The sequence below is a fragment of the Pithys albifrons genome, chromosome 17, assembly GCF_047495875.1.
Source record: "Pithys albifrons albifrons isolate INPA30051 chromosome 17, PitAlb_v1, whole genome shotgun sequence".
In the NCBI taxonomy this organism is placed as follows: Eukaryota; Metazoa; Chordata; class Aves; order Passeriformes; family Thamnophilidae; genus Pithys; species Pithys albifrons.
Genome location: NC_092474.1, coordinates 10,272,283 through 10,285,101, shown reverse-complemented (window position 1 = coordinate 10,285,101; position 12,819 = coordinate 10,272,283). Strand labels below are relative to the sequence as shown.

The 12,819-nt window shown below is 38.6% G+C and overlaps 2 protein-coding genes across 2 annotated transcripts in view; one reads left to right on the top strand and one right to left on the bottom strand.

The window, feature by feature from the left end:
• Nucleotides 1-7,788, top strand: part of GNAZ (G protein subunit alpha z) — a 51,149-nt gene extending 43,361 nt beyond the window's left edge. The window contains exon 3 of the mRNA XM_071572264.1: nucleotides 5,709-7,788. Coding sequence (XP_071428365.1) covers nucleotides 5,709-6,053 — 345 coding nt within the window. The 3' untranslated portion in view covers nucleotides 6,054-7,788. The remainder of the gene's footprint in view (nucleotides 1-5,708) is intronic.
• RSPH14 (radial spoke head 14 homolog) overlaps nucleotides 1-12,819 on the bottom strand; it is a 74,997-nt gene that overhangs the window by 60,353 nt on the left and 1,825 nt on the right. Inside the window, exons 2-3 of the mRNA XM_071572265.1 lie at nucleotides 12,164-12,266; nucleotides 11,854-11,972 (exon numbers count right to left, since the gene is read on the bottom strand). Of these exons, the coding sequence (XP_071428366.1) occupies nucleotides 11,854-11,972; nucleotides 12,164-12,266 (222 nt within the window). The remainder of the gene's footprint in view (nucleotides 1-11,853; nucleotides 11,973-12,163; nucleotides 12,267-12,819) is intronic.

The following is a 12,819-nucleotide window of genomic DNA, read 5'->3' as shown; positions in this document are numbered from 1 at the left end:
CAGGATGCTGCAGTACTGCTTTGTTAGGATTGTTTTCCCTTCCTTCTCTGAAAAAGAGGTATCAAATACTTACTACTGCCCCCTCGACCAGTCCTACATTTGCACCTACAAACTGGAAGTATGAACAATTACAGGACATTATCTTTAAAATAATGAAGAATTAATTTAGCAGTTTACAAATTTTGTTTCCTAGTGTATTTTTTCCTCCTGATTTGAGGATGAATCTGTTTTAAAAAACTCAGAGCAAACTTGTTTGATGCTCCACAAAGTTTTTTGCCCTCACCATATAAATAGATATCTCCCTATCAAAATCACACAAGATTTCTTCAGAGCTCCACTTCTTAACATCTCTGCTTCTCTATCAGCTCATTTCATGATAGAGATTCAAGGTTTCTCTAATATAAAACCTTTTATCATCCCTTTCAATTCCCTTTCATTGCTGTGGCAAAACTAACATGCTCTCTTAGTTTTCCACCTTTCTGCACTTCCCATTCCTCATATGTGCAGGCCACTGAAAGGAATTTTGGCAGGAAGGACACAGATAGATGGTGTATGTGTATGGAACTGTAGGATAGGTACTACACTGACACAGCTGCTGCTAATTGTGCTGCTCCCTCCTGCTTTGGACTGGTCAGGAATTCCTGCAGTGGTTGTGGAGACTGTAATATTGTTCTGGTGGTGGGATAATGAGTTTGCTGCTTGTAGCATAAGTTAAGCTGCCAAGTGACTGAAGAACACTTGTTAATGAATTCACAGTGGGACTTACCCTTCTATGCCACCCTTTCTTATTTTGACATTTTAGAGTTGCCAGTGTTTTCCAGGAAAACATTGGGATCCTAAGATTGGAAAAAAAGGCTTGGAAACCAAAACAGTTTTGTCTCTTTAACCCCTTTTGCTTACCCTGTCCCTTCTGGGAGATGCCAAGCCTAGAGACAGGTATATACAGGACAACATGGGCAGAGTGTTTTATCCCAGTTTAATCCTACCTCAGTGAGGTTATTAGTTTCTCTGAGATAAGTGAATTGGATTAAGCTGTTTAATTCTTTCCACCACAGTTTCTTCTCTTTGATTTTTAAATTAATTTTTTAACTCTCTAAATTATCCTAATTTTTCCCACTTCCCCACCTGATCCTTCACATTCTTGTAGGAGGAGTCTTCTTCCTTTGAACAAAAGATGAATCACACAGTAGTGTTTTCCCTTCTAAATCAAGTCTCTCTTACCCAGCACTCAATCAGGGCTGCCCACCTGCTACACTGGAAGGACATTTCAACTAGCTCTCCATCCAGGCTTTTTTACAAGAAAGGAGTGTCTCTTTGTATTTAGCCAGTCTGTCTCTTGCTTTCTGCATCATCTGTAGTTTTGTCTGTGAAATTCTGCTTTCCCTTTGCCTTTATTCAAGCATAGTTTGAATTCCTGAATTGCTTTCACTAGGACTGTCTTGGGCAATGGTATTTCCTTCATTTATTTTGTAGACTCATTATTTCAGAAGGGATTCAATTTTGTCTGGTAACCTTAAGGAAAAAACAACGTTTACATCCAGCTGATTCCAGTATCTTTTTGCCCCACTACCCCTTCTTCAAGTACTTCACCTGCTTTGTTTAGAAGGTCTTAAGTCGTGGATCTCTACAGAAGCCACTTGAAACAGACAGAAGAGGTTGGTGCCATTTTGTGACACAGCTCAGAGCTACAGCCCATGGTGAATGTCAGCACTACTGCAAGGAAAGCCTCAACTGGAAAACAGCAACAGCTTCCACTGCTTCTTCCAAGATTTACTGACATTTAAAGACTTTGTAACTTTACTGAAAAGCAAACATTACTATTCCTGCACAAATTTTATTCATTATTGTTTATGGTTTACACAAGATAAGTTTTATTTAGTTAATGTTTTCAAATCCTCACATATATACCAGTTTGGAAATGAGGATGATGATGAAAGAGAAGTAATGACTGAAAGTTCTTAGGTATTAAATACAAATGGCAGTTAATTCCCTTACTTGTGATAGTTTCTCTCTTAATAATTTTTCATTTTTAATTTCAAAGCTCCCCCAGCTGAGACTAGAAAGCTTTAATGTGAAAGCTGTAAGGAGATACTACATTGCAATTTGGCTCCATTTACCAAGTGATTTTTTTTTAATTAGTTGCTAAACTGATAACTGGAAACTCTGAGTGTTCTGAACTCTTTCCTGCTAATCACACCTCTCCTGTTCCAGAGAATGACCAGGGACATTTCTATGTCTGCAATATATTGGAAGAATAGAAGCAGCCATCTGTTCCTCAGCAAGTTCCTTCCCTTAAGCAACCCATTCCTTGTTCTTATGCTCAGAGAAGAATTTGCAATTAGCCCCCAACAAGGCCATCTGGACAAGGCATGGGCATTATCTTGCTTATACCCCAGCTTGTATATAATTATAAAATTACAGCAGCACTTTTTTCTGACCGCCTTCAAGATTCCAGAACTGGAAAAGACACTGCAGAGAAGAAGAATGCCTACCACTACCTTTTCTCCATCTTAATAGAAAATTTTAGTAACACCTTTGGGAGTTGTACAATGATTTATTCTATTTTTATTATAATGAACCATAACCCTCTCAAGTTCACTTTCCATATGAAATGAACAGTGGTTTTACAATACTAACAAACCCAGAAATGAGCCTGTTATGTCAGGAGTGTATTAGTGGATACATTATTATTTTCAGTGTCAGCCTTCACCTTAGAACTGTGGACACACCACCTCTCAAGGCACAGCAGATCTCACCTGGCTCTCGTGCATTGCTGTTTGAAATGTGGTTGATGCACTGAACAAATCACAACCCACCACTCAGAACTTATAAAGGCCTTGTCCTGCCATGACTAGTTTTTTCTCTTAGGTTTGGATTTAGGTGTTTGTCAGTGGAAAGTGAGACTAAATGCTGCTTCATGTCTCCATGCTGACAGCTAAAAAAAAATCAGGGTAATTCCAATTATTTTTCTGTTCTTCGTATAGAAGTAGATGCTGCCTGTTTATCTTTCCCTAAAGTTTTAATAATCACATGGATGACATCTTACTGTTATTCACAGCTGAAGGATGGGTTGCCAAGGATTTGATGACTTTCAGATATTCAGCCAATATTATAATAATATTACACTGAAGAAGAAATTTCTTAGGTGTCAAGATCAACAATTTGCTAATTTTTTCTTTGCATCACCTAAGGCATCACCAAGTTTACAGTAACTTAAAACTGTCAGTCCTCTTCTACATGTTCATTACAATTCATAATTTATGGAAGGGTTTTAACTCTCTGCTTTTGTCCTTGGATTTACAGACACCAGTGGAGGATTTGGTAGCACAGGGACAGTGTTATGAGTCACTATAAAATACAATAATAAACACAAACCTCTTAAAATGCAATATCCCCTTGGCATTATTGTGCTGAGAGTTGGCCAAAAACCTATATTAGCTCTAAAAGATTTTTTTCAGACTATTAGTAGCAAAAGCATTTCAACTGAGATGGAAGTTTCATTATCAGCTACAAAATCAGGAAAGGAAAATCATGAGTATTTGGAAACAGATCTATGATGTTTTGGGGGGATTACCTGTTGTGTCAGGATTTGCATTGTGAGAATGAGAAATAAATGCTCAAACATAATTTTAAAGCTCCGTTTTCACACCTACAAATCTGTCTGTGTATGAAGAGGCTCCAGTGTCAGGTGAGCCCACCTTACAGTGGAAGAAGTGAACAACCAACAGCTGAACTGCAGGGCTTTGCTGATACTCCACTGTGCCCGTGGAGGGCTGGGAGTCGGATCCCCGTGCTGAGGCTGGGCCAGCCCTCGGGAACAGCCCGGAGCTGCTGGGGCTCTGCAGTGACCAGGGACTGCCAGCAGGCAGGGGGTTAGTCTGGAAATGCTGTGAACACAGAGCTAAATCAATGCCCTTGTGCAACGCTGAGAACAGAGGATGCAAGTCAGTCCTTAGCAAATGAAAAGGAATAGTAACACAAAGAGAGCAGAGTTTGAGAGGTAATTTGAAAAGCTTATGTAACCCAGTCTGCTCCTGTTTCAGCAACTGTGCATTTTTAAGGGCTGATTTTTTCAGGATACTGTTTTAGTGTAACAATGATGATCCAAACTGTTGCAGATTTCCTTTGAAGTAATAACAATATAATATATTTGCATTCTGAAAAAAAAATGGAAGTAAGTTTTACATAAGTGATATTTTCATATTATTTTTTGTGTAATAAACAGAGAATGATTCTTCTCTCTTCACCTCAGGAGCTGCACTATGAACTGACTGTAGTGAAGTCAAGGGAGATGCACTAGACACAAATGACACAAATTTCAGGAGAATTAGGCCCTAAATACTGTTATTTCTATTAAAAGCCAAAATCATCCTGTCACCTCCACTTTCCAAACAGGAAAACTGGCCAGAATCCTTCACAGTCAAACAACAACTAAAATGCCCAGACTCTGAATTATTTTTACAGATCACAGAATATGCTGAGCTGAAAGGGACCCACAAGGATCATTGAGCCCAACTCTAGCCCTGCAGGACCATCCCCAAGAGTCTCATACCCTCTGAACAAAAGCCAGACAAATGGAACACATACATAGTTGCAAATAGTCCTGTAAACAAAATATACTCTTTGTTTTTGATATCCCAAGTCCCTTCTGTTCACTTACTCTGGACCACTGGAGTGACTCACAATGCACACGTAACGTTTTCAGAAACCCAGATGTGCTGGAAAACATTGACATGGCCAAAAATGCTCCCTTAAGATACTTTCTTTATCTATTTTTGACAACACTTAAATGATATTTATTTTAATAATCTAGAATATTTTCTATTCAAAACACTTCTTTTTACACCTATTTATAGGTGTAAACCATAGTAAACAGGCTCCCGAGAGCCTGGTACCATGGACAGCTCCAGCGGCATCACAAGTAACTGTCACAGTGACCACACATGAGGAAAATTCCAGACAGCAGCTGATTCCTAACGGGCCTCTCTGCTTTCAGTCCAGAGCAGCACTGGATTGCAGTTTCCAAATTGTAATTGTGGTGGTCATCCTCATTGTCCATAAAGGGAGTTTACCCACTCAGGGCAGCAGACAGATGTTAAACACATCTGGCTAAACTCAGCTATCTGCTATAAATATTCAAGTTGTCCCACCATAGCAGAATGTGATTCTTGTCTATTCTTTCAAGCTTAGCATTATACAGAGGGGGAAGTAAGGCAAGGAAAACATTCTGAGTATGTATGGCATGCTAAACTGCACATCTAATGATGCAGGGTTATAACTGAGCTGTATTAGTTCCATCTTGTTTAAAAAAAATTAAAAGTAGAATGTTTCTGTGGTGTTAAATCATTAGAAAACACTCATCCCTTTTAAAGATTCTGTATTCAGTGCTAATCAAAGTTTGAACAGAACCATATTTTCCCAAGTTACACCTATTGTTTGTAAATCTTCAGTTTCAGACTTTTCTCCATAGTTGCCAAGTATTTCATAAAATATAGGAAGAAGGAGTCTGTGGTGAAAGGTATTGTGTGAAAATGAGTGAATTAAGCTCCCTGAAATTTCATGGTCAGGGAAGGTGGGCAGTGACCAAATGAAAGAAAACCTGTTTCTAAAGGCAGATTGTGCTCAGGGATAGGCAGTAATGTGTTTTGTGTGCTTCCCACAGTTCTGCTGCAACACTGCTGCTGACATTGTTGTTCCCTCCCCTGCAGAGTCGAATGGCAGAAAGTTTGCGCCTGTTCGATTCCATCTGCAACAACAACTGGTTTATCAACACTTCCCTCATCCTTTTTTTGAATAAGAAAGATCTGCTGGCAGAGAAGATCCGGCGCATCCCGTTAACCGTGTGCTTCCCTGAGTACAAGGGCCAGAACACTTACGAGGAGGCCGCAGTCTACATCCAGCGCCAGTTCGAGGACTTGAACCGCAACAAGGAGACCAAGGAGATCTACTCACACTTCACCTGTGCCACTGATACCAGTAACATACAGTTTGTGTTTGATGCAGTGACAGATGTCATCATTCAGAACAATCTCAAATACATTGGCCTCTGCTAATAACCCTTGGGCTTAATCTGTTTTCCTGGAGTGATAAAAAGGGGGCTAACCACTTCCACTTTTAGTGGGGAAAAATAGGGCAATGCTTAATAGCCCAAGGAGAGAAAAGGGGAAATCTGAGGTATGAACACAGTTCCTCTTATGGCCCCTTAACTTGCTACATCATTGTCCACAAATAAATGTTCTGGAGAGTGAAAGTCTCCTCTCCAAGAAAACCACACACCCCCAGTGAAAAAAAAAAACCAAAACAACCAACAGCTCAAAAACCCCAAACAAAAACAAACAAAAAAAGAGATTGAGGCCTAACTCTGTGGAGATGTTTCACCACAGTCACTGCACTTTTAATCCATTTGTTTCATTCCATTTCCTACAGTGGGAGTGTTACCATGTTCTGTGTAAGAAATAATTCTTCATCCAGTTGTCCTAAAATTTTATTGATGTAAAGATATAAATCTGGTGAGTGTCAGATGAACTTGTTTGCAGGTTGTGGAGCAGATTGGTTGTGTTGGGGAGAAAAGCTGGTTCAAACCAGAAGCTACAGAACCGGAGAGTTTAAGCAAAATACTACTGTAATTTGTAGAGAATGGGCATGTCCCCACAATATTGGTCCCCACAGTGAAGAGTATGTACACATCCATCATGTATGCACATGCACATGACTCAGATATACTATGTACACACCTCTGCTTTACTTTACTGTTTCTCATGGACACCTTGCCTGTTAAAGGAATTGTTGGTGCAGCTGTTTTGTGATTCCCAAACTGATTAGCAGCTCCTTCTGCTCTGTAAGGCTTCAATATGCAGCAAACCACATGAAATTAATCTATGACTAGGCCAAATTAAGGTCAGTGTTTCTTCTACTGGTAAGGAGTTTTATACATCGAAACAGTCTTCTTTTACATCTTTTTTTGCCAAATCTTGTGGTGTTTCACAAAAACCAAATTATATTTAAGAAGTAGGTTAGTGTTCCTTTTTTAATACAGATTAAAAAATAAATCACAAAGCAATTTTTTAAATTATTGTTGTAGTGTCTGGATTGCTGAATGTGAAAGTTGCCAACGGACAATTCTGTTCCACTGCTCCAAATACATTCTGGGAACTGTAATGTTATAACATATTTCCCAAGAAGCAGGAGCCATGGAGATTGTGTAGTATATATCCTCCAAAGTCCTTTTTGTTGTTTTTTTTTAAATTATTTTTAAAATGTGATGTATTATTAGAAGGTTAAAGATGAGCGATATGAACAATAACTAAATGTCTTGATATTTCAATTTAATAATTTAAATTATTTACAGTTTAGTGAAATTAAAGAAACTGAAGAGATGCATTCCTCAGCTCCAGGTTTCATCTCAGAAAGAATCACTACTTGATGGAGTAACATTCCGGCAAAAGTTTGAATGCATAAGAAGCTCTGTGGGACTATACTGGAATATCTCTAATGGATCATATAGACCTAAGTCTTTGGTCAGTTGATTCTTTCCCCTGCCATAGAAAAGACTTCTTAAAGACTTCAGTGTAAAATTGGTGTGTAAATAAATGTTTGATAACTGTAAAGCACATAATGTACACACAGACACAGACACACATGCACACTGGAAAATCACCTTCTACTTTTGTTCCCCTTATGTACTATGATTAGTGCAAGAAATCTCAGCCAAGGGCTCTAAGAAAATTAAAACAAAATGGTTAATAACATCAACATTTAAATTGTCCACTTAAAAAATAAATAATCCAAATGATACTGAATGTGTCTGTAGTGTGTTCATTAATTAGTGTTCTGACAGTTGCTTAATCAGATAATACTTGGGGTGTTTTCTTTCCTTTAGGACAGGCTACTGAGGTTTTTTGATTTCCTCCAGATCTCCTTCCTCAGTTTATCTCCATGAATATTCAGCAATTTCAACATTAAGCAATTACATTGAGCAACTCAGTGAGATTTAAGGGATGTGTTCCCATTAATCCCACAATATCTGTACAAATTCTGATTGCATGTTACTGTTATACTTTTGGGGGAGACTGTTAGTTACAGACCAAGACCACTTGTTAGGGGATGGTGGATAAGTACCATCCCTGGAGTTTAAACAAAAAACTCAGAATCCTTCACTCCATTTATCATTTCTGACACCATCTGAAAATATTTGATGGTGCTTGGATAGTGTTATTCCTTTGATTGTGTCTTGGTATTGGTACAAAATACATTAAAAAGTCCTAATCTGTCTTAATCCCAAGAATCCTCTTCTGACCTGTTTGAGAACATGAAAATGCAAGAGAGGATTTTTGTAAGTGACCTGCAGACTCCAGCTAACAATGAGCTGGGACTGCCAAGAGAACCACAATACTCTTGAAGGCACTGATTCAAGCAATAATAACTTTCAACCTTGCCAGAGAATGCAAAATAAGGAAAACATTCCCTGAGACTCAAGTCATACGTTAAGACTTTAAAAACTCTTCAGTCCACACATAATGGGGGGGGAAATTTGTCTAATTTTGAGCAAGGTATTTTTCCCTGTACTGAAGACACAGGGTCCCTTTAAGCATTCCCTGATAACCTACAGCTGAAGAATAGAGGCAAAAGAGCCCATGAGGCTGTGCCTTCAAGGTATAAAAGGCCTGTCTTGGCACAGAGGGAGTACTTGGGTCTTCCTTGTAGTGAGAGGATGCCCCTGCCTGCTTGTCGTGCTGCTTGACTCGGTGAGTTTACTGAAAGCAATATGGTAATTGCTGGTCCAGGATCCTCCCAACTTTGCTTACTGGTAAATTGCTGTCATTTACTTGGGAAATGGCACAGCACTTCCAGTCTAATTTGCTCTCTATAGTGTGATACCTTATTGTTAGTGAGCTGAATTGTGAAAAAGGTAGAAAAGCTGGTCAGGGCTTCCTTTTCCAAAGAATGGTCCATTAGATGTTATGCCTCTCTCACCTCCAGTTTTTATGGGACTGTGGCCATTAAAGAAGTGACAAGAAAACACCACCATTAATTACAGCACAGCTTCAGAAAAAGAAAGCTGGATAAAACCAAAAGTATAGTCAAGTTATGAGGGGGGTAAGAGACATTTTATATTGAAAATGAGTCTTTATCCAACTAGGAAGGTCCTTCCAACATGAATATTAGAGACAACCTACAGTGGAGTGGAGAACCTGGATACTTGAACAAAGGCCTAAGGGGGTTTCTAATGAAAAGCAGCCAGTTCCATTTCTCACTGAGTGAAGGCTGCCTTGGGAAGGAGAAAATAAAGTAAACCACTACCTGTGTCCCTGCTTGATTAGAGAAAAACATAGGCATAGGGAGGAACAAAGTAAATAAGTTTAAATGATCAATTCACATAATCATGTTCTCTGAATAGCAATTTCTTGCTATTAATTCTCTAATAATTTAATTCCTGTGATGTTTTTGGTCTTAGTACTCTGAGTAATTCATAGTTACTCTGTTTTCTACCTGAAGAATTCAAGATGTTAAAATAAGGTCTATTTTTATACAGAAAATTCTGTATAAAAATTGTGATTGTGTAAAAAAGCCTGAGGTATAGGAAGGTAAAAACTAGAAAGTCTGGGGTGAAGACAGGTGCTGAAAATAAATCCTTTGACTCTTAGTCATCCACCTGGATAAATCATGCAATTAAATTTGCATCTATTTTCTCAGTTCTCAGGTTTCTCAGTGATGCAGTGCTCTGCCACCTGAAAGGGCTGCATTAATACAGCTGGGATTTCACTTCACCTGGGCAACCATGACATTCACAGGAGAGATGTCCCATCTGCTGCACTGAGAATGCCATCTGTCCTTCCAGCATTTGCACTCCATGCAGCAAAACAAGTTTTGCAGGGAAAAAGGTATCCTTAAACTGTCCTTATCCACACATCCAATTGGGTACAGTTTTTCAAGGGTGGAATAGTGGAGACACTGAGAGTCAGTAATGTGGGGGAAATATCATGTCTTGGGCTCTTCCCCAGCAGAGGTTCTGGCAAGTTTAAAATTCCATTGCCCCATCCAATCTGCCCCAATCTTTGTCTAAAAGGATGAACTACCCCAAAACAACAGGATAGATACGAGGTAAGAATTGTTAAACTTTTCCAGTACTAACCATAATGAAAGATGGTTTTTCCTAGAACTGTTTTTGCAGTTGTTATTGCCCATTGCATAATGTTCTTTCACTAGCATTGTTAAGTATTGTGGGTCAATTAATTGTTTTTACAAAGAATGAAAGTTTTGCTATTAATTTTCACAATGTTCTGAGACTTCCTGATGGTTGTTCTCCCTCTTCTATCTACTGAATACATACACTATGTATCCCCTTTTTGTCTTTCTGCCCATTAATTCTTTTCACTAAGTTCTTGTTTCTTACAGCAATGTTACTCTTCAGTGTTCTCCCAGCCTTTGTGGGTTTTCCCACCTTTTGAACTTTCCCACTGTTCCTGGAAGATACTGCTGTACATCCTTAAATTTAGGAATCAAAAATAGTCTGTGGGTGGATTTGCTTAAAATAAGCTCATGTTCCTAAATGACTCTTGTCTGGAGCAAGACCAGGTGGCCTGGCATAGAGTAACTGAGTCACTGACCAGCTCCCAGTTAACAGAAATTGCTACACTTGATGCCAAGTGCACGTAGAGCTGCTGTCCCTTTTGTCTAGCACAGAACATTTTGCTTTATTGGCCCTGTAAATTACCTCAGCTCTAGAGAACATCACAAATGGAGCTGTGGGATGGTGCATTAGTTGCTGACTTCCTCCAGCTGATCCAAGGTACATCCTATCTCATTATCTGGATGTGAGGTGTAGAAGTAAATACAGACAGTTTCTTGGCTGAAGAAGGCTGAATTACCAAGCAGAGACTATTTCTGTATTTGTAATTTGTTAAATGAATTATGTCAGGCCTTGTGACTCTACTGCTTATTGGAAAACGTTTGTGGTTATCTCTGATAATTCCCCAAATTGTCTCACAGCAAAGTTTTAGCACCTGTTTTTCTTTGAAGTAGCAACCTGTATGTGAGTCCATTCTACAGTGACACAATTCTGCCCAAGGAGTTATCTTCCAACCCTTAAATACAGGCATGTATATTTATACATACATTTTTTCTCTAAATAAATAGAAAACCACCTTTTTTTTCAAGGATAGTTACTCAGTTGCTTTCACAGACCTTTTCAAAGAAAATCTGGTTTTCTATACTGATGTTCACAAGGTTGTTTAGCCCAACATGTTAATATCCTTCACTTGAATTCAATTATTTAGGACATTAAAAAGAGTGACAAGCATGTAAATATACATCTTTAAATTTTTAGGATTCATGGACACTCAACAAAGCTTTAAGAATTCATTTAACTCTTTTTAAGTACCAGTAATGTAACAGAATTCCTCAGACAACATCCTCTTCCAGTTATTTAAACAGTATGGCTTTATAATTGATAATTTCTATCGACTGAATTACAACTTTGATCAATAGGAAAAGTTTAAGACTAATGTTCACATTAGAAAACATGTGAAATTACTGCACCATGATGACCAGCTGATGTACATTTTGAACAGAGTGGAAAAAGTGAAATTTTGATCCAAGGTTCTGAAGTACAAACTCAAGCATGCAGTTCACACAAGCTGTACCTTCACCAGGGAGCCTGAACTTGCATGAGACTTAAGCAAATTAAGAAACTAAAGAAAACTAAGCTGAGCAAAACCAGAAAAGATACTGGTTTTAAATAGGATTTTCAAGGAAAATGGAAAAAAAAATCTGGAATGTTATTACATAGGTGAACTTACCTGGTTTCTTCTCTGCATTGGCTATTTGAATATTTAACTACTTAAACCCCCCTACCTTCAGGTATTCTTGCCATCATTTCAAAAATCTGATGGGTGTTCTTCCGACAGATATCCACAGGATCATCCAAGAGCCCCATGAGGGCAGAAATCACTCCATTCTGTATTAGCCCTTGCCTAAAAACAACATTGGAGGACAAATTGAACACAGCATAATAAAACTTGTGAGATAATAAAGACTCATGAGATACTTAACTACTCTTACGTTGCATTTATCTTGACAAAACTTTGAGATTCTGTTCTTGTCCCTCCCTGAAACACCTTTATCACTTCCCTCACCATTCAGGGAACTCTGGAATTGCACCCACCTGCCAACACTGTGCATAGACATGAGATAGAGAACTTCAGTTGTTTTCTGCCGGATGGTGCTGTCGGGATGGCCCAGCAAAGCCTTCAGGTTATCCAAGAATCCTACGAGACACCAGAGTTTGTTTTAACATTTCTTACCTTCCGCATTAATTTGAAATAGTAACACTCATTTTATCTATTTGAAGTGCAAACCATCAGAACTTTTAACTTGTCCTGACAGTGAAATGTTCATTGTCAGATCTCAAATGGGAAGAAACTTTGAAATTTCAGGGCCTACTGCCAAAAATGTCACACTACAAACAAGCTGCTGACTCCTGTAACAAGTTAAATCCTAATCCTGCAAATATAAAGTGACATGACTCTAAAAATAAGTCAGTGGAGCTATTGATGTCTTTGGGAAAGCATGTGTTTGCAGGATTGATGATTTTTAGACTTCTTTAGGTGTAACACAGGCTATGTAAAAACCACAGTGTTGCTGTACACACAGAAGTAAATGTGGTGAATCTCTGTATGCACACACAGCCCTGACCAGCCCCAACCAACCACCAGCCTCACACTGCCTTGGCAGTTACTGTTAATCAAACAAGGACTTAAATTTTAAACATGATTATTATCTTTTATGAGGGGAAAAAAGTACAAAGGGAATAAATGAAGA